The sequence below is a fragment of the Rhyacophila brunnea genome, unplaced genomic scaffold (genome assembly GCF_057557595.1).
Source record: "Rhyacophila brunnea isolate RB1 unplaced genomic scaffold, BYU_Rbru_1.0 scaffold_4, whole genome shotgun sequence".
Taxonomy (NCBI): domain Eukaryota; kingdom Metazoa; phylum Arthropoda; class Insecta; order Trichoptera; family Rhyacophilidae; genus Rhyacophila; species Rhyacophila brunnea.
In genome coordinates this window covers 19329657-19352112 of record NW_028233068.1, presented here as the reverse complement: position 1 = coordinate 19352112, position 22456 = coordinate 19329657, and the positions used below count along the sequence as shown (strand labels likewise).

At 32.6% G+C, this 22456-nt stretch overlaps 2 protein-coding genes across 3 annotated transcripts in view; one reads left to right on the top strand and one right to left on the bottom strand.

Moving 5' to 3' along the window:
- Window positions 1-1346: 1346 nt before the first annotated feature.
- Window positions 1347-6705, bottom strand: LOC147067051 (zinc finger matrin-type protein 5). The gene is made up of 3 exons (XM_085954436.1): window positions 6482-6705; window positions 3478-3615; window positions 1347-1868 (listed from the first exon to the last, which is right to left on the bottom strand). Exons 1-3 carry the CDS (start codon window positions 6606-6608, stop codon window positions 1585-1587), a joined length of 549 nt encoding a protein of 182 aa, XP_085810562.1. The 5' UTR covers window positions 6609-6705; the 3' UTR covers window positions 1347-1584.
- A 3250-nt stretch (window positions 6706-9955) lies between these two features.
- Cbl (E3 ubiquitin-protein ligase CBL) overlaps window positions 9956-22456 on the top strand; it is a 73588-nt gene continuing 61087 nt past the window's right edge. For both annotated transcript variants that reach the window (XM_085954482.1, XM_085954483.1), the window contains exon 1: window positions 9956-10729. In XM_085954482.1, coding sequence (XP_085810608.1) covers window positions 10185-10729 — 545 coding nt within the window. In that variant the 5' untranslated portion in view covers window positions 9956-10184. The remainder of the gene's footprint in view (window positions 10730-22456) is intronic.

The window sequence follows — 22456 nt, the reverse complement described above, 5'->3', positions numbered from 1 at the left end:
TATATTCTCGGTAATCTTCGACCCAAGTGTCACTGATCAGCGATTGACTCGAGGAAACAATCCAAAGTAACGTAGTAATGTTGCAGACGATCGAGATGAGATTCTGCCAATGTAAAGCTCAAAAGGTGAATTGGCTCCGAAAAATGAGTACATAACTCATTTCCTACAAAATCATACATACAACATACCAGGAAATAGACCAGAACATTGTGGCATGTAAGTATTTAGATTGAAAAGGTAAAGGTAATTATTAATACTAGGTACTTAAGGCTGATTTTATAAATTTATTAAATGATAAAAACAATACATCAATAAACTACATAATTTTAGATTTGACACGCAGCAATGTATTACAATCACAGACTAACCCTAGTATTCCGGTATTAGACCAAAACCAGTGAAAATATGCCCAAAAACTTGTTATATAAGTATGGTCTGGTGCCGATATAATATAAATAATATATACATATTAAAAAAAACATATTTCATAATAATTAAATAAGTCAAAACTAAACTTTGAGCCTCAGCATCAAATTATTCAAGAAAAGATTTCCGGTAGGCGACGCCCTGGCAAAAGAAGAACATCCCAACTTAACAATGTCGGAGAATGGTTTAAGTACAACACTATATCATTGCTGAGAATAGTGACACTACAGGGAAACCCATTGTCAACATCCAGTAACAGATATGGCTCAGAAAGAAGACCACTTTCTTAATATTGATAATTTAGCTTTTTCCCAATCTCAGAATATCATGAAAGTTGGGAGATTACGGTGAATACTCCACATACCAGAGGCACCTACCGGAAATATACAAAGCTTGCAAAAGCATCTAAAAACAATAAAAAGAAAATATTTTTTATTTAAATGTGTCTGTGTTGAAAAATGTGTTAAACAGACAGGTTGACAGACCGCACATAAAAATTTGAATTTGAGTTATCTCGTCTGGATTTAAACTCAATTTAATAGCCACTGTCTATTGCATTTGCATAATTTGCATAATCTAAAAAATTAAACACACAGTGACATCTATTTGAATAATTATGAAATACTAAGCCACAAATTATCGGTATTACAGCGATTTTAATAAGAGCTTCGCTTTACATTCAACGCGTGTCGTTAAAAACTGCGGCCTGTTAGATAATGTCATAGTAATATCGTGAGGCATAGATAAGCTTAAATCTCGACTGTGTAAGCAATATATTCTAAATACTCATTTCTAAGACACGTGTTCAGATTCTAACTGATTTAAATATGTACTATATCATCTGAATCGTCATATGTAATCCCCAAACCCTTTTATGAAAAGAGGAATTGCAAAGCCATAACAAATATGTAACATCTTTTACCAAGTGTTTCCAAGTAACTTTAATATTTTCATCTGCCAATATATTATATACACAGAATGAATAGGGCATTGTGTCTTATTTCTGATAAAATTATGCTTACATACATGTGGCCCATATACTATTAACTTATTTATAGCCGTGGCTGTACAATCAACACTCAGGACAAAAATTATGTCACAATAAGACAGGAAAACCTGTGTCATAAGATCAATAATCAATAATTTAAAAAAAGTCCATCATCCCCAATCTTCTGATTTTGATACATTCTGAAAATCCCTCATTGTCAACTTTCTGATACTGGGAGGAAGATTATAAACTCTATTCAATTGTTCTGGATAATTCCAGGACATTAATTCTGTTAAATCAGCATCTGAAGCCATTACACTCATAAAAGCTTGCCTAAGTTTCGGTGAGTCATTTAAACTTCGCTTCCTGCGGCTGGTAAACCAGGAATTAAGATTAAGAGTTTCATTTGCTGAGATAGCATCTTTAGATGTAGACGGATGATCTTCTCGGTCCACTGAAAATAGAATTAATAAATAATTTTAAAGCGGTTAAAATAATGCGTTCTTGTTGTTTATGTTAATATCAATATGTTAGGCCTAGCGTAGACTACTCGAGACTAGTCACAGCCCGGACAATAAGAACAAAAATTTGCGATGCGCACATTGACGAGACGTCTCATAGACAAAATGTAATAATAATAAACATTTCTGACAAACTGCTGTCTGCTTCCTTTTAAAATGTATGCAAGCGCGCAGACTATGACAAAACAGTCTAGCGTCCGCAGGGAAAAGACATGTTTTGTCCAGAACCATTTTTACGGAAGAGGAACAAACAACAAAGTTAATCGGATGAGGTAAAAAAGTGGCCAGTTCTTTACAATAAATTGACAAAAGAATATTCAGACATCAATTTAAAAGGGAAGAATGGGAAGAAGTAACTGATATAATAGCCTTATGTAGATTCGTGTCTTGATAAGTAATGTCCCAAAGTAAAGGCCCAATCAATTTTAACAAATTACCAAAGCTGGATGGATACACATATTCGAAAACATTCGAAAAAATTTCGTCGGTGATCTCATAAACTACTATTTCGTGTATAAAATTTTCCATTTATTAGTCTTTCACTATACATGAAATGGACCCAATAATCACTTTGCCTTAATTTACATATTGCCACGGTGACGTCCATTTTCATACTAACAAGAAATTTGTCACAGTCTATATAGTGATGTGACTTAGAGTGCGCTACATGGTATTCGAAAACGTGTTTGTCTAAATTTTTTTACGACAAAGACAAGTCTGGCTAGAGACCGTCTTGTCTATGGTCTGCAGAGACTGCATATAATTAAATGTCTACTCTTGGATTACTAGGTGCATACAATCCAAATGTGCACCACCACATGTGAAAATATGGGAAACAAACACCACAGAACAAACAAATGCTTATTCCAAACTGTGACATATCTTTGTTGAAGACTTGATACTATAAACATACTACATTAGTGTTGGGTTTGATAGTTTTAAAAGACAACAAGACATGTTCAGAGGTGCGCCGACTGGGAGAAAGTGACGCAATATTGTTAATATAAGTACAATCAATAACGCCAACTGTAACAATAATCACATTAACATTGTCTAAGTCCTGCGCACTAAAAAATCACATCTGCGCATAAAATAACACTTACTGGTAAACTTGTAAATAGTGAAATAATTATAATATAAACTATAATTGAACCATTTAATTATTAATATGCGAAGATGCGGTTTCTCCTCAGTACAGTTGCCATTACCAAATGTACTTACATCAAGTGTATCGCACTGCCTTCACACACTTGGGGCTCTTCCAAATATCATGCCAAAACTATCAAACCTCACGCTAATGTGGTGTGTTTATATCAACGCTATTTAAATACTAGATAAGGTATTAAATTATTGGATCTGTAATCGCAACTAATATTTGTTGGAAGATTAGCATAACTTTAGTATAGAGACACAGAATGTCATGTGTGAGACACAAAATGTCATGTGTCTTGCAGAGGACAAAAATCTTTGCAGTAACGACGATGATTATAACTAAGGTGAAAAAGATTACTCAAGTCAAGACAATGAAATGATTGTAACTACCTTCATATCGGATTGCATCCAATTGCTCTCTTGTGTAATGAGAATATTTGCAAGTCGAATCAAATGGACAATTTCCGCTCGTGTGAAATCTATTACACGGATTTTTCAAACTCTCCTCTGCCAATATCGTTCGCTTATCTGAAATTAGTGTCAGTACATATTATAAAAATATAGTTATCAACCAAATCAGGAATGCCAACAGTGGGTTGAAAATTGATCAATTTCAAAGAATTTGTTTTTGAACGAATCTAACTTATTTGGAATTTAATTTCTTAACAACAACGGATATCAAGAAATATATTATAATAACATTTTTGTCATCAAATATCTGTGAAAGGAATTATGATTGATTTATATTATCAATGTCTCTAGCTACTGCCATCTTAGATTCAAGACATCTAACAGGCCACCAGCCACAATTTCGAGTAAAACACCTGATCAATCATGATTGAAGAGTTCATAAATGTATTCCAAGTAGCCATTCAATTTCTTCATTCAAAATCCCACAGAATAACATAATTATGCCCTTACTTATTGCAATATGGGTGAGATAATTTTTCAGTTACATTCATAAATGCATTCATCTGTTTGAGCTACATAGTTTTTTATTCATATTCATACTCATGATATTTAAATTGTGGGTGGATATATTATTCCAATGACATAATTTAAAAGATTTCCATGTTAAAAGTTGGTATGTAATAAATAAATAACACAATATTATGATTACTTAAAAATAAATTACCGAACAAAAAATAATCAACCTACTATTATTAAACAGAGCACTGACATGATAATACACAATTAAAAATATACTAATATTATTAATTGAGTTAGCATTTACTTGGTAGAATTCCATTTTACAAGAAATGAAAATATAATTAATATTAAATTAACTAAACTATGTTCTGAAATCAACAATAGTCTTCATGATAAGATTCTCTTGAAGATAATATTTTTCCTTAAACAGATTAAACGAAAGCTTCCAATATAAGATATTCCACAATTGTGTAAAGGAATATTATTATAGCTTGTATGTCATGCTACATCCAGCCGAACTTCGTTTTCGACGACGACGCTGCATGTCTGACCTACCTATATGAATTTGTTAGTGGAATATCGAATTATTATTCAGATTTATTCATCGCCATGATGTCAAGCTAGGTGATAGCTACTGTGGTAATGGTGCCGCAGATGACCGCATCACCTTTTATAACTTTTTTTCTAAACCAAACCCAACCTAATCTAACCTAACCTTAGTGTGTGATATGATGCATCGAAATATATGAAAGTATCAAACTTTAAATTAACAATTATTGGATCGAAAACCATCTCCGCCGACAGAAAAGGGTATTTAATATAATTCTCCACATGGGACAAATTGTTGTCGCCAAAAAAAAATGATAAATGGTCATGCGGTCATCTGCGGCACTATAACCGCTACTGTGTATGGTGTATTGTATGATAAACTGGCAGCTCTGTGATCTCTTTAAAATAATATATGTAATATTATTATAGGTAACCTACATTAGTAGAATGAAATTGATAATCGAATTAATAAAATAATATGGATAATATGCTGTATTTCAAAATGATGTTATGACATACTATTTTACTGACATTGACCATGTTAACCTTTCCATATTGCAGTGTGTATACCTAATGTTCTTTCTGTTAACCCTTTGGCTGCTACGATGTTGTGCAAAATCCGGTCGAGGATTGCTACCAATAATTGTCGATAAATTAAAGTATTGTATTATTTTTAGACACCTTACCACTCTAATTGATTCTGCGAAATCGGAATATTATGAAAATACGTTTCGTAATTAATTTATCGTTTTGAACAGATAATGAGGTAATTAGATATCGCCCGCTGCATGTGCTATTAAAAGTAATTGACATATCTCTTTCTCGCTCCATCATACGGGCGATCGCAAGAGCGAGCGAAATGCATGATCCGCGCACGGAGTTTTGATTTTTATCAGTTATTGGAAACAATCGGTTATCCCACACGAAGAATAATATGTACAAAGAAGTAGAATTAGGAAACTACCCGGCTGAAAAGAAATTTTTTTGGATGGTGGCCTCGTTAAAAGATCGCGTACAATATGCGTGATTTGTGAAAAGGGTCTTAATGGTGTTTGTTTATTGGAACATTTAAAATATGCATTGGAAATGATTTTATTTCATTATTTTTTATACTTAAATGAAACTGTTTTTATATAGCACAAATCCACTTTACTTTAAACACTGAGTTGAGTAAAAGACTTTCCCATTGTTTCAAATGGATAAAATAAAATAAAACATTGTCCTTCTACCAAGAATTTGACTGTAAACGAATTTTTACATTGTAAACTGTAATTTGTATTTGGAATTAATGTTTTTACTGTGAAAAGGGTGATGCCATGAATAGTTAAGCTCAAAACATGTCCAGTAACAAAACATATGAATCGGGTTATATTACACAACAATACAACTAAATAGATGTTAAAACAATGTTTCGTACCACTGGTGCATTAGTATGTTCCCAAATCAACTTAACATTTCAGCCATGAAAAGCAAAACGACGATGGTTGTTAGCATTTCTGGCCATTATCAAAAATAACGATATATCGTTGCGTAGCATTCTAAGGGTTAAAAGATAAATATTAACACTACAAAGGCCATGAGGCCCAATGACAGAAGTACTTAAGTACTTTGTAAGTAGTAGAAGTGAAACAATCAAGCCCGGGTGCTTTAAGAAAATCACATAGGGTGTAAATAAATTGTAACCACACCGAGAGTTGAACAGTGAGCCCCGGGATGACAGGTCAGCGCCTTACGCACTGGATTACGAGGACTATCAGGAACATTATCATTAACGACCCGACCCGTTGTATGAAGACTTTTATAAATGAATACTTCGAGGACTCAGAATAATACAAAATTATCAACCAATATGTTCTAGATATTTTATAAAAAAATATATTATTAATCACTTTAAACAATATGTTCATAAGCTAACCTCTAAATTTTGAGTAATGAATTTTCTTTAAATTTTGGTGGTTTAATCCATTATTGTGTTTTTTTACAGCTTGTGGAGTATCTATGAATGATTTATCACAATAATCACAATAATAACGTCTTCCCATGCTGGATTTTCATTATTACAATAAAATTATCGAAAGAATACTTTCATCTTTCAAATTTGACATTTCTGCCAGCATAGACCATAGACAAATATACTATATTTATTTTGTCCATGTTCTGTCGTATTTTATAGTTAGTTAGTTAGTTAGTTAGTTACATACATAGTTATGTCCGTCTGATTATATAATTTTATTTACGGATATTGAGTAATGTTTCAAAAAAATCACTATGTAGATAATACTATTATTACTAGTTAAGTACTTAAAGTTATCTACTATACGACTAATTAAACTAAATTTTGAATAATGTTTACATTTTTACATTAATTATAGCCATGTCAAATTACACATATAACATGCTCTAATAAGCATATGAGAAAAGCGGTTAATGTTTTTATAACAATATGAAATTATTACATAGTAAATTATTTATATATTATTTTAAACTGCTTTTGATTTAATTTTTTTTAATTTCTCTTTTAATAATTAGGCTCCTTTTTATCGTATGTACTTAGTAAGTTTGAAAAAAGCCGTGCTTTCTGTAGTATGTGATTTGTGTTAATTTACTGCATACCCAATTGAGTAATGCATTTTTAATTTATTTTATAATGTTACAGTAAATAAAAATCAATTCCCAAAATAAATAATTGTAGGTACCTACCTACCTACTCTCCCAATTTGTTAAAAAAAACTCTGGCGCGCGTTCATCACGCTCTAAGTGCTCGTCCGTGGTGGTTAGGCGGGCGCGGGGCGGCGGCGGGGCGGGCAACTCAAACGTATGAACACGTCTCGACGTGTCCGTAGACAATGCGCGGGGACGGGTGTTCGCGCGTGTTGTTTTGGCGCGTCTAGCTCAACGCAGGCAAGATCGTACATGCGGCGGGCTCTTCCCATACTGCGCGCATAGAGGTGTCCGCACTGAATGGACGGGCACCGACGCGGGAAACGAGCGAGTTGCGGGTGTCTCAAACCATCATGAGCTTACCGCGTGCGTCTGGTGTATTTATGGTATTATTTTCACAAAGCATAGATAGTGCGAAGTGATGTAAAGTAGGTATACGTTGTATAACGTTGCACTTTTCACTACACTGATACGCCTCTTTGCCTTATTACGTCGCATAAAATTATATCAAATATATATAAAAATTATATATTCACTTGTATTAATATAATATGTAGTACTAAATAAATATATATTATGTAAAAATAATATCTTTAAATTTCAATAATTCTTAACGCACATATAATATTGTATACTTATTTTACTTATAGTTATAAATGTAGGTACATAAAAAAATGTTTTTTTTGTCTATAATTATTCAATATTCTTTCTCATTTATCTCTTTATCTAATTTCTCTGTATTTAAATTTTAATATGATTAACTATAATTATTATAATTTATATGGAAACTTTGCTTGTTGCAATATCTTTTTCTAGTCTATTTTATACATATTTGTAGTCTATGTAACTGTTTGTTTTCCTTAATAAAAAAATATAAACATAATAAAAATAAAATATATTAAGTAGGTACATCATTTCCATCCTAGAGCCGGGGTGCAAAGTTATGAAGCGTACATTCTACACCTACATTCACACCATATGAACCGAAAAGTCTGTTTAAACTTTAACTTACATATTATCCAATATATAATCAAATTATAAAATCGACCAAGGGTACTTGATGGAATTTGAATTTAAATTCATAAATATAAATTTACCAAATAAACAGGAATTAACTGTATCAGATGACAGTGCATATTCACCATTGGTGGTGTTTGAAGATGCCAAAAAAGGCGATAGTCGGATCGCAAAAAATTACTCAAAAAGAATAGATAAAAACTTAGATCAATTAGAATATACCTAATCAAATATTTTCTCATGTTACTCTTTTTCGAAAAACTTGTCTGGTTGTTCCCGCAATTTCTTGTATAAGTTATAAAATTCTTCTGCTAAATTAGTGCTTTCCATATTGATTTCATTGGCCCCATATTTTGGTGCAAAGTTTTGCCATTTCAAATAGGAGTTTTCCAGTAAAAACTTTTCTGTGTTTATGGTTTCCTATCCCTGATTTGACGCTGAACACGACTGGACGCGCGCGGGCTACTACGGACACTCTACCCGTGCCCGTCCCCGCGCCAATTCCGCGTCGAAGACGCCCCATGACTACGGCCAAGCGCAGAGTAATTATTCTGCGGCTGATCCATTGTAAAGAAAACCTGCTGGTTTTAAAAGATCGTCTGTATTTTTTGCTAGTGCTTGAGTTCGACTGACGATAGGGGTTGGTTGGTTTGCCGGACTAGGTACAATCTAAGTTCTTTCGTTACCGCCACTACGAGTTCAAGCTTACGGCACGTATAACAACACTATGTTCTATACTTTTTTTGATGATTGTGTTGTATTTTCTCATGATATATTTATGTATCTACTTGTATGTAAATAAATACCCAAATAACACGTTATTATAGAATTATTTGTGCAACAGTATTGTGGGTAGCGTGTAGAATGCAGACTGTAGACTTTTATTACTACAACAGGAAAATTTTATTATACCTACCTATTTACTCGCTTTGTCAATCTTCTGTTGTTCATTGTCAGAGCGTGAACAAAATCAAGAAACATTCAGCTAACTACCTACATTACGCCCTTTGGTCCTTCGTTTTTATAGTCAGATCATTATATAGGATGTGATTTTTTGTAATATACGTACCTACAATAAAATATAATAATATAATATATACCTACATACCTACCCAAAAAGAACGCTAGGTAGTTACTATAGTAAAGCTATCATTCTTTCCAATTTTCTGCCTCAAAAACTTTTTATATAGGTAGGTAGATGCTAATCTTCAAACATTATAATTTTTGTACCTACCTAGTAGGTATCATATCGTAATTTGCACCATTGTATAATAATACATTCTTTAGGTAGGTACCTACCTAGTTTGATAGCTTATTGAAGTAATTCATGGTATTTTTTAAATTGAAAACACACATATAAACGTCACTGTTCTACTTAATTATAAGTTGGAAATTATTTATCTACTGTTCTATTTTCACAATAATATTGTACCTACCTACCTACTCCCTTTTCATAACATACAAATAATAAATACCTAATGTTTATTTTGTGGGCGAAATAGAATTCGCAAATGAGTAATTTCGTGTGACGTGGAATGTCAAAATGATAACATTATATCAGATTTTAAAATATTTAAGACGAAAATACTTGAATCCCGGGTTTGGAAAAGTAATACTTTTCCAATCTCTTTGTTTTCCCTATATTTTCATCGGTGTAGGGATAATATTAAATTAAGTCGGTAAAAAAACTTTATATTACTGGTAACAAATTAGTACGGCGACGACCATGCATTTGTCAAGCGGTCATACGCGCCCGCGATGTGTCAATCCGCGACTGTTTATCATTCGTATATACACAACTCTGGATGTTATTACGCGGCAAAATAATGAGAAAACGCATTATAAAATGTATTATAATTAAGTGATTAGTTTTAGGTGGGATTCAGTGTTCGATGCGCTTGTGAATTTTTGTGTTTTTCTAATTGTGTTATTCGGGCAAAATGGCGGCCTCGAGGGGTCGTGTCCAGCAAACCAAAAACATATCCTCGATATTTTCGAAGCTTCAAGGGGCGTTCTCCGACGCAGTGTGTCCGCCAAAATTGGCGACAGATAAAAGAACATTGGATAAGACATGGAAATTGATGGACAAAGTTGTGAAACTATGTCAACACCAGAAGATGAACCTCAAAAACAGTCCACCGTTCATACTAGACATTCTTCCGGACACATATCAAAGACTGAGGGTTATTTACTCAAAATATGAGGATAACATGGCTGCTTTGAATTCAAATGAGCATTTTAATATATTCATTATTAATCTGATGCGAAAATGCAAGCAAGCGATTAAATTGTTCAAGGAAGGGAAGGAGAAAATGTTCGACGAGAATAGTCATTACAGAAGAAACTTGACCAAGTTAAGTTTGGTTTTCAGTCATATGCTGAGTGAGCTGAAGGCGATATTCCCCCATGGAACCTTCGCTGGAGACCAGTTTCGCATCACCAAGAGTGACGCCGCTGACTTCTGGAAGTTGAAATTCGGGAACAGGTATTTACAAACTTATTTATTTGACACCATTAATAGTTCTGAACCATAATATACCTATGTAATACGTATTTATTATCATCTAAAGAGCACGTCCAAATATTATTAAAATATAATAGAATAATTCATCACAACTACCTTAATAACTTAGTCATTATACTTTTAATAATAATATTATCTTTATTTTACCTGTCAGCGTGGTATGAAAACGAACAGGTGACACGTCCTGTCATTTATTTTAAAAAGCGAAGTACCTGTACATTGGAGTTTTCATAGATACTAATTACAATTAGGTATATCGTTTCCAGTCTCAATGCAAACACTGTAAACTGTAAAATAAATCAGAAATCAGAAACAACTTTATGCCAGTCGACGTCCATCAGTCACCAAAGGGAGATCTCGGAGTTTCCTGATATTAACTTTTATTACGCAGATAGGTATGTATCATTTTGATATGCCCTTATGAAACATGACAATATTTTTATCAATCAATCAATATCCAAAGTTAAATTTAATAATCGAATTCTTTTCCATTATCGTAATATCCTCCTTAAGTAGGTACTTCCTTGTTTCTTGGTCATTTCTCACGTAGTCATCATTTTTATTTAATTTTCAATATTCTAATCAAAGTTTTACTTTTTTACCGTATTGCACAAAGTGTGCCTATGTTTATAATAATTGTCCATCCAAAGTGATTGTTAAGGGCGGACGTGCTCAGCGTGGGTCAAAATGGAGCTTTTTTTAATTTTCAAAGCATGATCCTGGACATACCTTAAACGTTGTAGATAATCTATTTATATAATTTTGAAGCCTTATTATCCGTTATATTTATTTTACACATTTGATGACTGCATAAAGTATTTTTATTACATAAAATAGTATTCTTTTAAACCTCTCGCTCTAATGTTTTAGAATATACTTAGTCATATTTCAGTACATAAATGTACGGTACGGTACATGTTCAAACACGCGCGTTAACATCATTTTACTCCCTACTTCAATTATAGTTTGTCAATTTATGGCTACGGCCGTGTGTTGTAGCTTAACCACTGGGAATGCCAAAAGAAATGGCGTATTTCAAAAAAACACTACCTTATTCTTAGGTCAATAATTATTATAAAGTAATCATTATTCGTAGGATGTTTATCACACTTGAATGGTCAAAGACATAGCCTATAATGAGTATCTTTAGAATCATCTTCAAATGTGTTAATCTTGCCCATTTTTTGAATAATAAAATGCCCAATTCTTGTCAAATTTGGGATCACAGAGATTATCAATATAATTTTTTATCGTAAATATTTCACTATAATAATGTAGATATAAATTATACTGATGGTTTTATAAATGCGTTTAAAAATTAATAAACGTAAAAAATCTTAACACGACTGCACATTTATGTACTGAAATATGACTATATTCTAAAACATTAGAGCGAGAGGTGTAAAAGAATACTATTTTATGTAATAAAAATACTTTATGCAGTCATCAAATGTTTAAAATAAATATAAAGGATAATAAGGCTTCAAAATTATATAAATATATTATCTACAACGTTTAAGGTATGTCCAGGATCATGCTTTGAAAATAGAACAAAAGCTCCATTTTGACCTACGTCGAGCATGTCCCCCCTTAACTCTTTTTTTTGGTCCAGAGCCCATGAATTATTTTGTAAAATCTCGGGGTGACATTTAATAAACAAATAAAATAAAAATTAAAAAGCTTTTTTATTTTTTACAAAAAAAGTAAATGACAGTTAAATGACTATATTATCTTGTATAATACATAATATATACATTAAGATTTTTTATTTTTGTATATAATACTATTAGATAATGTTTATAAATTAAACAATGAAATGTGATTAGTTTGTTTGGTTTGTGAGAACCCCTCTTCGGGTGAAGGCATTTAATACGATAGGTTAAAATAAGACTAATCAATGTTACGCTATGTTTAACATACTAAATCAAAACAAACATTATATATTATTTACCTATTGATTAGGTTATAACTATTTTGTATTCATATTTAATAAGTATGTAGGTATTTTTATTACTTTGTCCAATAATAACACATTGAAGCTAAACTTTCAAAATGGTTCATTGTTTTATTAATAGCCCACGTGAAAACCTCGATTTTTTAATCTTTTTACTTAATTCATGAAGTTGCAAGTTAATATTTTTTGCACACTTTTGTGTTTTCTGACTGAACCTTAGCTAGACGATATTGACTGATCCAACCTAAATAGACTTTGAACATTACTTACCTGCCTCAGTTGTGTAGCTAGGTAGGGACCTCAATCACAAGACTATGCAAAGTATTGGGGCCAAACCGTACTAGGGGCACTAAATTGTGCTTGTAAATGATTTTTCTCTTTTATAATAGGCAGGTTTGCCGTTCACAGAAAATATAAATATTTTTATATTTAAAAAAGTGGAAGAAAAGCTAATTTCGCTCTGGACTTTGATTTTGGAACCCTGCAGGGGGAGGAAGGAGCCTTGCATATTTTTTGCATAGGAGCTCAATATTTCCAGCTACGCTACTGAGTTTACTGCTAATGTTGATGTAGGTACCTACATAACTACGAATATTAAATATATTTACCGACCCAGTTTCATAGTAGGTACCTACCTATATATTTTTAGAATCCTCTGTCTTGATTGGTATAATACATTTTTAATGAATAAAATACCTATATCTTTCCTATTAGCCATAAAAAATATTGTTCTATAATTTCTGCCATCATTGCATTTCGCTCAGTGATGAGTGTGATTACTGATTAGTGATTACAGATGACTAGCAAGATTAAAGACTTGTCGTTATCAGTGTTTTATTACACTTTTATCACATCATCACAATCGATTAAATATTTGCCTTTTTTCTGCGTAATGACGTTACTCAATTTTACTTTTTTTAAAATACGTAAGTAGATAGGTACTTGGTACAAATCGTATCGATAATTACTAGATTATTTACCAATCTTTTATTAGAATCTCACCTATACCTATTATCAGTCGAACCTTGAAAGCATTTCAGGTGCAGTGATATTATATTGGTTATAAATGTTACGATTCAAATTAATGACAAGGAAACACTAATAATTAAAGAAGTGCTGTTGTCGATGTGCCTGCGGGGTGTCAAACCTGTCTTTTACTGCACCAAAAGTGATACAACACCACTGATTACTGTTTTTTTTTTATTATAATGGGCATATTAAATTTGATATTGACCGGAAGATCCAGTCACTTTTATATTCTCAATATGACATCGTCGTTACATAGATCCATTACGCAGTATACCTAGGTATTATACAGTTTCGTATAATTAGTAGTATTAGGTAGGTATATAGCTATTCAAAATATTTGTAAATAAATAATAAATGACGTGTGAGACCATACTTTAACGATACATAAGATGTGCATAACAAAAAAAGAAGAAAAGCTCTTCCTGCAGCAGTGCCAGCGAGATGAACCTAAGTATTTAATATTCTGGAATTATAATATAGACCTGAGATGGAATAGACGCACTCATACCTGAGCATATTTTCTTGAACACATGCAATCTCAATATAAATCTCTCTAAAATTGAAACGGATGTCGATTTATTAGTGCAGCCTATTAATTAACATTAAATTGAACAATTTTACTATGAGTTTCCCTTTATAACTATTTTTTCAATGCACAAAGCGACCAATCTAAACTGCCCGTCGACACTGATTATTTCCTTCGCTTTGTATACAACTATGGTATAGCCGTTAGATTATACATACTATACCGGCGATGGCGAACCTTTTTATGCTTACGTGCCAATGGCTAATATTGGGGGTAAATTATAAATTAGCAACTACATCATGTGCCGATTAGTAGTAAGTATTAATTGATTATTATATTGAAGGATTTATATATATATATATATATATTATTTCCACCCTGTCGTCTCCAGCGATAGTAAAAATAAAATAATAAAAAAACTAGTTAAAATGCGATAATATGACACATATTGGTGAAACATCAATTAAATGAGATGTTGGTTATTATACAAGCAGAAGATTTGACCAGTTCAATACACATTCATTATAAACACCGAGGAAAAACCGCAACAAGCACGATATTTCTGAATTGACAATTAATAGAAGGTCCACCCAAAAATACAATGCTGGTGAGATAACCGATGACGAGCGATTTACATCAGATATACCTTCTTTATTAAAAATTTAACAACTTACAAATGTTCCAATGAAAATTGATTTCATCTAAGATTCATTCATTCGTGTGCCATATGTTCGCCACTGCTGTACTATTATACAGTAATGACAGCATAGTATATTATAGTACCTATCGATATACAATGGACGTGGAAGCCCCGCCCCCTTGATCGGTTTGCCTATTGTAGTGCACAGTCACATCTCTAACGATAATAATTATTGTGGACGATGAAAGCTCTTACGAGAATCGCCAAGTAAAATATTGCACATGATTTAATGAAATTATAAATTAAATGTAATATGTCGATCGGTTGTCTGACTAGGTTGGATAGATATCTGCCTATATGACATTATATATTTCTATATTTTATTTCTATACTATATTTATTTTAAATTGTCGAAAAACCACACGAGTAAGCCGTAATATGTATATAGTAATAATTTTTGTTTTTTCCTTCGTTTGCTACGCGAGTTAATCGAATTTTAAAACTTCACACAGAGAATAGTCCAAAAAATATAAAACGTATCAATATCAGGAAGAATAGGAACATGATTATTCATGATTATTTAAGATAAAGAAGCAACGCAATGTACCTATAACGCTTTATTTAATTTTCTCAGTACAGCGCCGGCTAGACGCTCATTCTTTACGACAAGCTTACCTGCGCAAACCGGTTTGTATCGGGAAACCCGTGTGTATGGACGGGAAAACTGAAGCTCGCGCAAACCGAAAAGCGCTGTAAAAGTCTATACCGCGCAGGTAAGTCGTCTAGCCGGCATTATATTATATTTTGGTTTAAAAATATATTTATTATATACTTACTATACTTACCCATATTATATTATTATTATATAATATGTTCTTAATTTCAGAAAAAGTAAATCGCGGAGGATTTTTCTTCTCCAAAGTAGGTAGATCTTATGTAAAAATTAGTTAACACCCCTGTTATATAGTGACTGAATGGGTAGCCCACTGTTCACTGGCGCCTTTGCGAAAATCATAAATTCTGAAGAGTTGGCCAATATTTTTATGCCTGCTGGTGCTGATACAGCGATGTTCGGAACATTGTTTTTCCATTATAATGTAAATTAAACGAATATGAATGAAGGAGGCCCGCTGCGTATACAATCCATTCATGTTCTGTGTTATCTTTGTTTATTTTCATATCCTCCGTAAAAATATATGATATAATATAAAACGATACCTGGATTGTTATGATTTATGAATCATAATAATTCTTATCGGAAGAGATGCGATATACTTGCGTAGGTGGAGATGGAACATGCACTATGTCAAAAACCTTAACATTTAGTAGGTAGTAAGCAATAAGCATTACCTTCGAAAGAAGTGATCAAATTTATTGAATTTAATCTAGTCAAGACCGAGGACATCTGTATACGAACAATGTTTTCCATCCGCGTCGGAAATCAAAAATACGTTTATATTTGTATAAGAATATATTTAATGTTAGGAAACACTTTTGATACAACTTTCGAACAGTTTGTAATAATATACGGTGTATCTTGATCTGGAATAGGCATTATTAAACAATCCAATATTCCTTGAATAATAATGCTGCCCAAAGGCCAAAATGGATATGTGTATGTATGTACCTCTGTGGCAAACTTGGAACCTACCACACCAATATCGTAGATTTCTATGAAAAATGATAGATTGACAGTCTTCCTACGTATGCTCGAGAAGTATGAATAGAACGAACGACCCACTATGTATTGTACAGACAGTAATAGGTAGGTACTCGTTGAAATATTTTGAATGAAAAATTTCTTTTATCATCTTGGTCAGTGATTCCCAAAATAGGCGCCGCTGCCCTTTGGGGAACGACAGAAAGGTCATCAAAGAGGCCACTGGCAGAAAAGGAGGCGCTGAAAAAGAATGGAGTGGAATAGGCGATGGGCTTCTCAAAAGGGCCATACAGTAGTGAAGTGTGGAGGTAGGCTGTTAAGATCCGTCATAAATAGTGCACATTAAACTTTGCTAGTCGTACGTATTTGTTTTTATTGAATTAAAACTACAATTATCAACAGATGACGTTGGTTAGTTTTTTAAAATCAATTAAACTCTGCCTGAACCAAACCATAAAAGTTTTGGTAGGTATACCTATTTTGGGCGATACGACAAAATTGTGCACACTTTTCATATTTGTTTTCTTTGGATTTAGAATAGGTACATATTATTACACAATATATTATTGTTCGTTCAATTTTTTAAATACATTAAGTGCTGCCTAAACCAAACTGTTTAGATTTAAAATATTATTCTATCTGTATTTCATGTATGATTTAATTGTATAAGTTTATATATTTTATAGATAGACGAGTATTTTTTGACTATTATCTAGTATGGCTAGGTTTTCGCTGGGTTTAATTGAATTTTAAAAACTAACCATCCATCTGTAAATTGTAGCCTTATTTCAATGAAAACAAATACGTATGACTGACGGTGTTTTGCACCCATGACTATGAGGATGAGGTTTACACATATAAAAAATAAAGCGTTTACATAATTTTTCAGTACATTATGTCACTGTGTGTTTTTAAGTGCTCAGAAACAGTAGTGTAATAAATAATGGAAGAGCAACAATCACAAACACAGGCGTTGAGAAAATCACATACTTAAATATATTTACCGAGATTTGAACCCGGAGTCCCTAGATGATAGGGCAGCGCCTTACGCACTGGACTACGAGAGCATTTTGCCTACGTCTGTATGTATGTAGGTATATTAACAAGCATCGGATTGTGTGTAATTTTACATATTTTTTAAGATGCGGCTCGCATTGTAGGTACCTACTAAGAACAGTGAATTTATATTGGTTAGTAAGTAGGTATATTATATGTATTTTTAAATAATACATATTTTGAGATTCATTTGGGTGCCCTTCATCGTCGAATAATAAGTATAGAATAGAAGTTACGCTTGACTTAGGATATCAGCGATTACATTATTTTACTGATCTTTTCAGTTGGAGAAGGGGCTGGTGGAAATATATGCTCTAATGGGGTCGGTACCCCGATAAATTCTGGTCTAGATCCTTGATAATAATGTACGAGAAAATATTGTTATATTTAGTTTTTATATCTCGGATACTTTCCCTGAAAAGCCCACCCGTTGGGAAAAGACTTCAGACCTCCGTCGTGTCGTTTCGAGAAGAAAATTGTTTTTCTGTGTTGGGATTCGCCAATGCAGTGCGCCTGGCAACTTCTTGACGCGAGCCAGAGATTGCCGCTTCGTTCCCTCGGGGCCATTAAATTTTTCTCTTCTGGTTTTGTCAATAGGATTATTTGTATTAGATTAGGTACCCGATGTTTATCTATTTCGTTTGTAAAGGATTTCTTTCTCGCATATTGTACTACATTCTTGCCTGTCCTGACTGTACATTTGTTTATCGGAAATACAATATGTAGATTGTAGAGTCTGTCTTCTATAAGCTGGCGTGCCGGTTTCCCCCCCGCTTCAGCATCCATCTCGTTCCCTTCCATTGAAAACTTGCAACAGTTGAACGCAATGGCACAATGCTTTCCGTGTGACGTGTACGCCAGTTTATAGAATACAGACTCTAGGCACTAGTGGCGTGGGGTGGAGGTAGGCTGTTCAGATTCGACATAAATAGTGCACACGACACTTTCAGTCATACTTTGTTTTCATATAAATATAACTAAAATTACAATTTTCAGATGGTGCTGGTTAGTTTTTAAAATTCAATTAAACCCTCTCTAACCAAACCATAATGGTCGTCTAGGTACGCTATGGTCTAAGATTCATTAAGCCCTGCCCTAGCCCAAACCATAATAGATAAAAAATATTATTCTAGTATCTATAAAATATCTAAAATGATGTATGGTTTAATAGCATAATTTTTGATATTTTATAGATAAACGAATATTTTTTTACTATGTATTAGGTATCTACTATGGCTTGGATTAGGCAGGGTTTAATTGAATTTTAAAAACTAACAAACACTATTTTTATTTATACACATTGTACCTACCTAGTCTCAGTTTAATGAAAACAAATGCGTTCGACTGACAAAGTTTAGTGTGCACTATCTATGTCGGATCTTAACGGCCTACCTCCAACTTTCGCCACCTACATATTTTGCGAGCAAAATGTTTTAACTATAACAAGAGGGAGTCATATGTGTTTTTTTATTCCAATGACTGACAGTTTTGAATAGGTAGTAAGAGAAAAATAATATTATGTACGTTGGCGCATTGAAACATGGCGGCTGTATACCATTGTCCCATTGTGTATAGCCACCATCTTTGGCGTTTCAGTATTATTTGCGTAAAGCGTACACCATTTTTGTGAGTGACCATCCAAACATTCTACGATTTAAATAGTGGTGATTCGATGTCCTACCTACCACTACCTACCTATATGTATAAATAATTGTCGCAGCTACTGTGTCAGACAGTAGTATGACTATTCGCACTAGAATATGAATTATAATTGGTGTTGGTACAAGTCGATTATGAATCGTGTTTGGAATAAAATTAGTCAAACAATACCGTCCATTTACCTGCAACAAATTTAGATTTCAGGATTTGTGTTGGTAATATACCTACATATGCATAATAAATTGATCGGATTGTGAAAGTGACGTCTAAAATTCTATAAAAAATATTTGCAATTTTTGACAAGTTCGGGCGATAATGGTGTGAAGTTTGCTTTAAATGTATTTGTAGAAAGAAGTATTTCTAGAAAATGTTGTATGCAATGTCTTGATGACTGGTTACTGGCTAATATGTTTCCGCCACAATGAGTCCGTTTCAACTTGGTGTCATAACGGTTGTATTTGATACGCTAAAAATAGGTACGGAATGCTTTCTCCTGATCAATAATATGCAGATGCCCACAACGAAATAGTTATACAATGTTTTGAAAATGTTTGGTCGGTACACAGATTCACGTGGACAACCACTTTTTTTTAAACTCAACATATGTCCACAGATGAAAACATTGCTGTCAAATTATAGATAGTTTAGTTCACATCGTACAAATTTGCACGTTTGAGTATTCCAGGAGACCACGTATATGGCTAATATCATTGCCATACTAGAGTATAAAGTCGGCTATGACCATATTAGGCTACACTTGCACGTGTTTTTGATATGCTGTGGATAAAAAAACATCGTAAATTGTACTTTTAAATGTGTTTATACAAATATTTGTAAATATTTTTTATTGTAAATATCAGTTTTTATACAGTATGTTGGTCTGGTCTAGAATTAATATATTTTTTTGAATGAATCATACCTCCTGCGAAGAGTGCTAAGTATATATTAGGGAAAATTAACACTATGTTTTTTCTATATCTATCATTCATATATGTGCGATATTAATTTTACATTGTTACTCATTGTTATTGTGTATGATAATTATTGTCTACCTAATCATATTATGTATTCAATGTATACATACTTACTAGTTTTATAGTTTATATTTAAAAAAATATATATTTATACATGTTCATCACATTTATTTGCAACATGAAATCAGCGTAAAGCGTGTAGTTTATGTACATACATACATACAGATACACACACCCCCTTCCGATATTTCGATTTAACAAAGGACATGGCAATTTTATTCGACTGATTCTACGAAAACAACGTTATAAAATTCGTATGATGCCTTCAAAGCCCCGTGTCACATCATTTATTAAAGTTACGAAAAGTAGTTGCTGTACAACAGAGTCCCTACTGAGATGTAGGCACCTACTTGCATTTGTGTTTTTTGTTACGAAAGTAACTTTCAAACTGTGAGTCCATCTATCACTATCTGAACTATACGTTTATATAGACTAGGTATGATGGCATTTATAGCCTTTTCATTTATTAGCGAGAGTATTATATTATAAGTATGTATTTCACGATCTATCCAAATGGTTTACATCAGGGGTTAACAAACAATTTTATATATTAATTATTTACTAATTAATTATAATAAAGAACATACAGCAGACTCGGCATTCTAATGATTTCAATTTGTATATAATATACCTTCGTCGATATTTACCATATATAAATAGAATATGTACATTAAGGGCCCACATGCCCAACGTAGGTCAAAATGGAGGTTTTATGGTATTTTCAGAGCATAACCCTGGACATTCCTTAAACGTTGTAGATAATCTATTTATATAATTTTGAAGCCTTAAGTATTATCATTTATATTTATTTTAAACATTTGGTGACTGCATAAAGTATTTTTATTACATAAAATAGTATTATTTTAAATCTCTATCTCGTTTTAGAATATAGTCATATTTCAGTACATCCATGTGTAGATTTATTAATTTTTAAACGCATTAACAAAACCATTAGTAAAATTAATGTTAACATTATAATATAGTGAAATAATTACGATAAAAAATATATTTTATAATCACTGTGATCCCAAATTTGACAAGAATTAGGCATTTTATTATTCAAAAAAATGGACACGATTGACACATTTGAAAATAATTCTAAAGATACTGATTATAAGCTAAGTCTTCAACCATTCAAATGTGATAAACATCCTACGAATAATAATTGTTTTATAATAATTATTGACCTAAGAATATGGTAGTATTTTTTTGAAATACGCCATTTCTATTGGCATTTCCCAGTGGTTAAGCTACAACATACGGTCGTAGCCATAAATTGACAAACGATAAATGAAGTAGGGAGTAAAATCATGTTATCGTGCGTCTTTGAACATGTACCGTTTAAAAAAAAAAACGATTTTTTTGTTTTGTTTATAATGCAAATGTGTATATGTACTTTATCCTATTATCTTTAAGGTGTTGAAATGTAATGTCTCCATCAATTTTTATATGTATCCAGATCTTTTCCTTAATTTGAATTAAATACCTAATATCAGTTTTATTGTACCTACATATTATGACATGATTATATCGCTTCCCCGTTGACATGATGTTTCTGTACCACTAAATATGTTTCCAACTAATATTGTTGGTGTCGCAAATTCTGGCAGTTGGTGTGAAACTGGTAAAATATTACACGTGCCACTGTTTCAGACCACTAGCGAACTCAATAAGGTGTGTTCGCCAGCCTCGCTTCTGCTCAAACTTTTCAGCACTACCGACTTGGTAATTATTAACGTTAATTGCTTTGTCTGAAAACAAAAGAGGGTCAAATGCGATTGGAGCTAAGCCGCTAATACTGCCGAAGAATGAGAATGCCCAATTCATGGTGACTTATTTGCAGTTTAATCAGGATAGTAACATTTCACTTTGGCACAGAAAAATGTCATTAGGTCATGACATCAAGATACATTCTAATTCCATCAAGCACCTTCGGTTGGTCGATAGTATTAATATTATAACATCAAGATGCATTTTATAGTTGAATATTGAATGAACCGTGAAACACCTTCATTGACAGTTGAAATGGAGTGGGCAGCAGCCTAACCGCTTGATATTAAATCTGATATTGTTTATTATGTCTGAACTTCATTTCATCAATAATAATTAATTAAAAAGACCAAATATAAT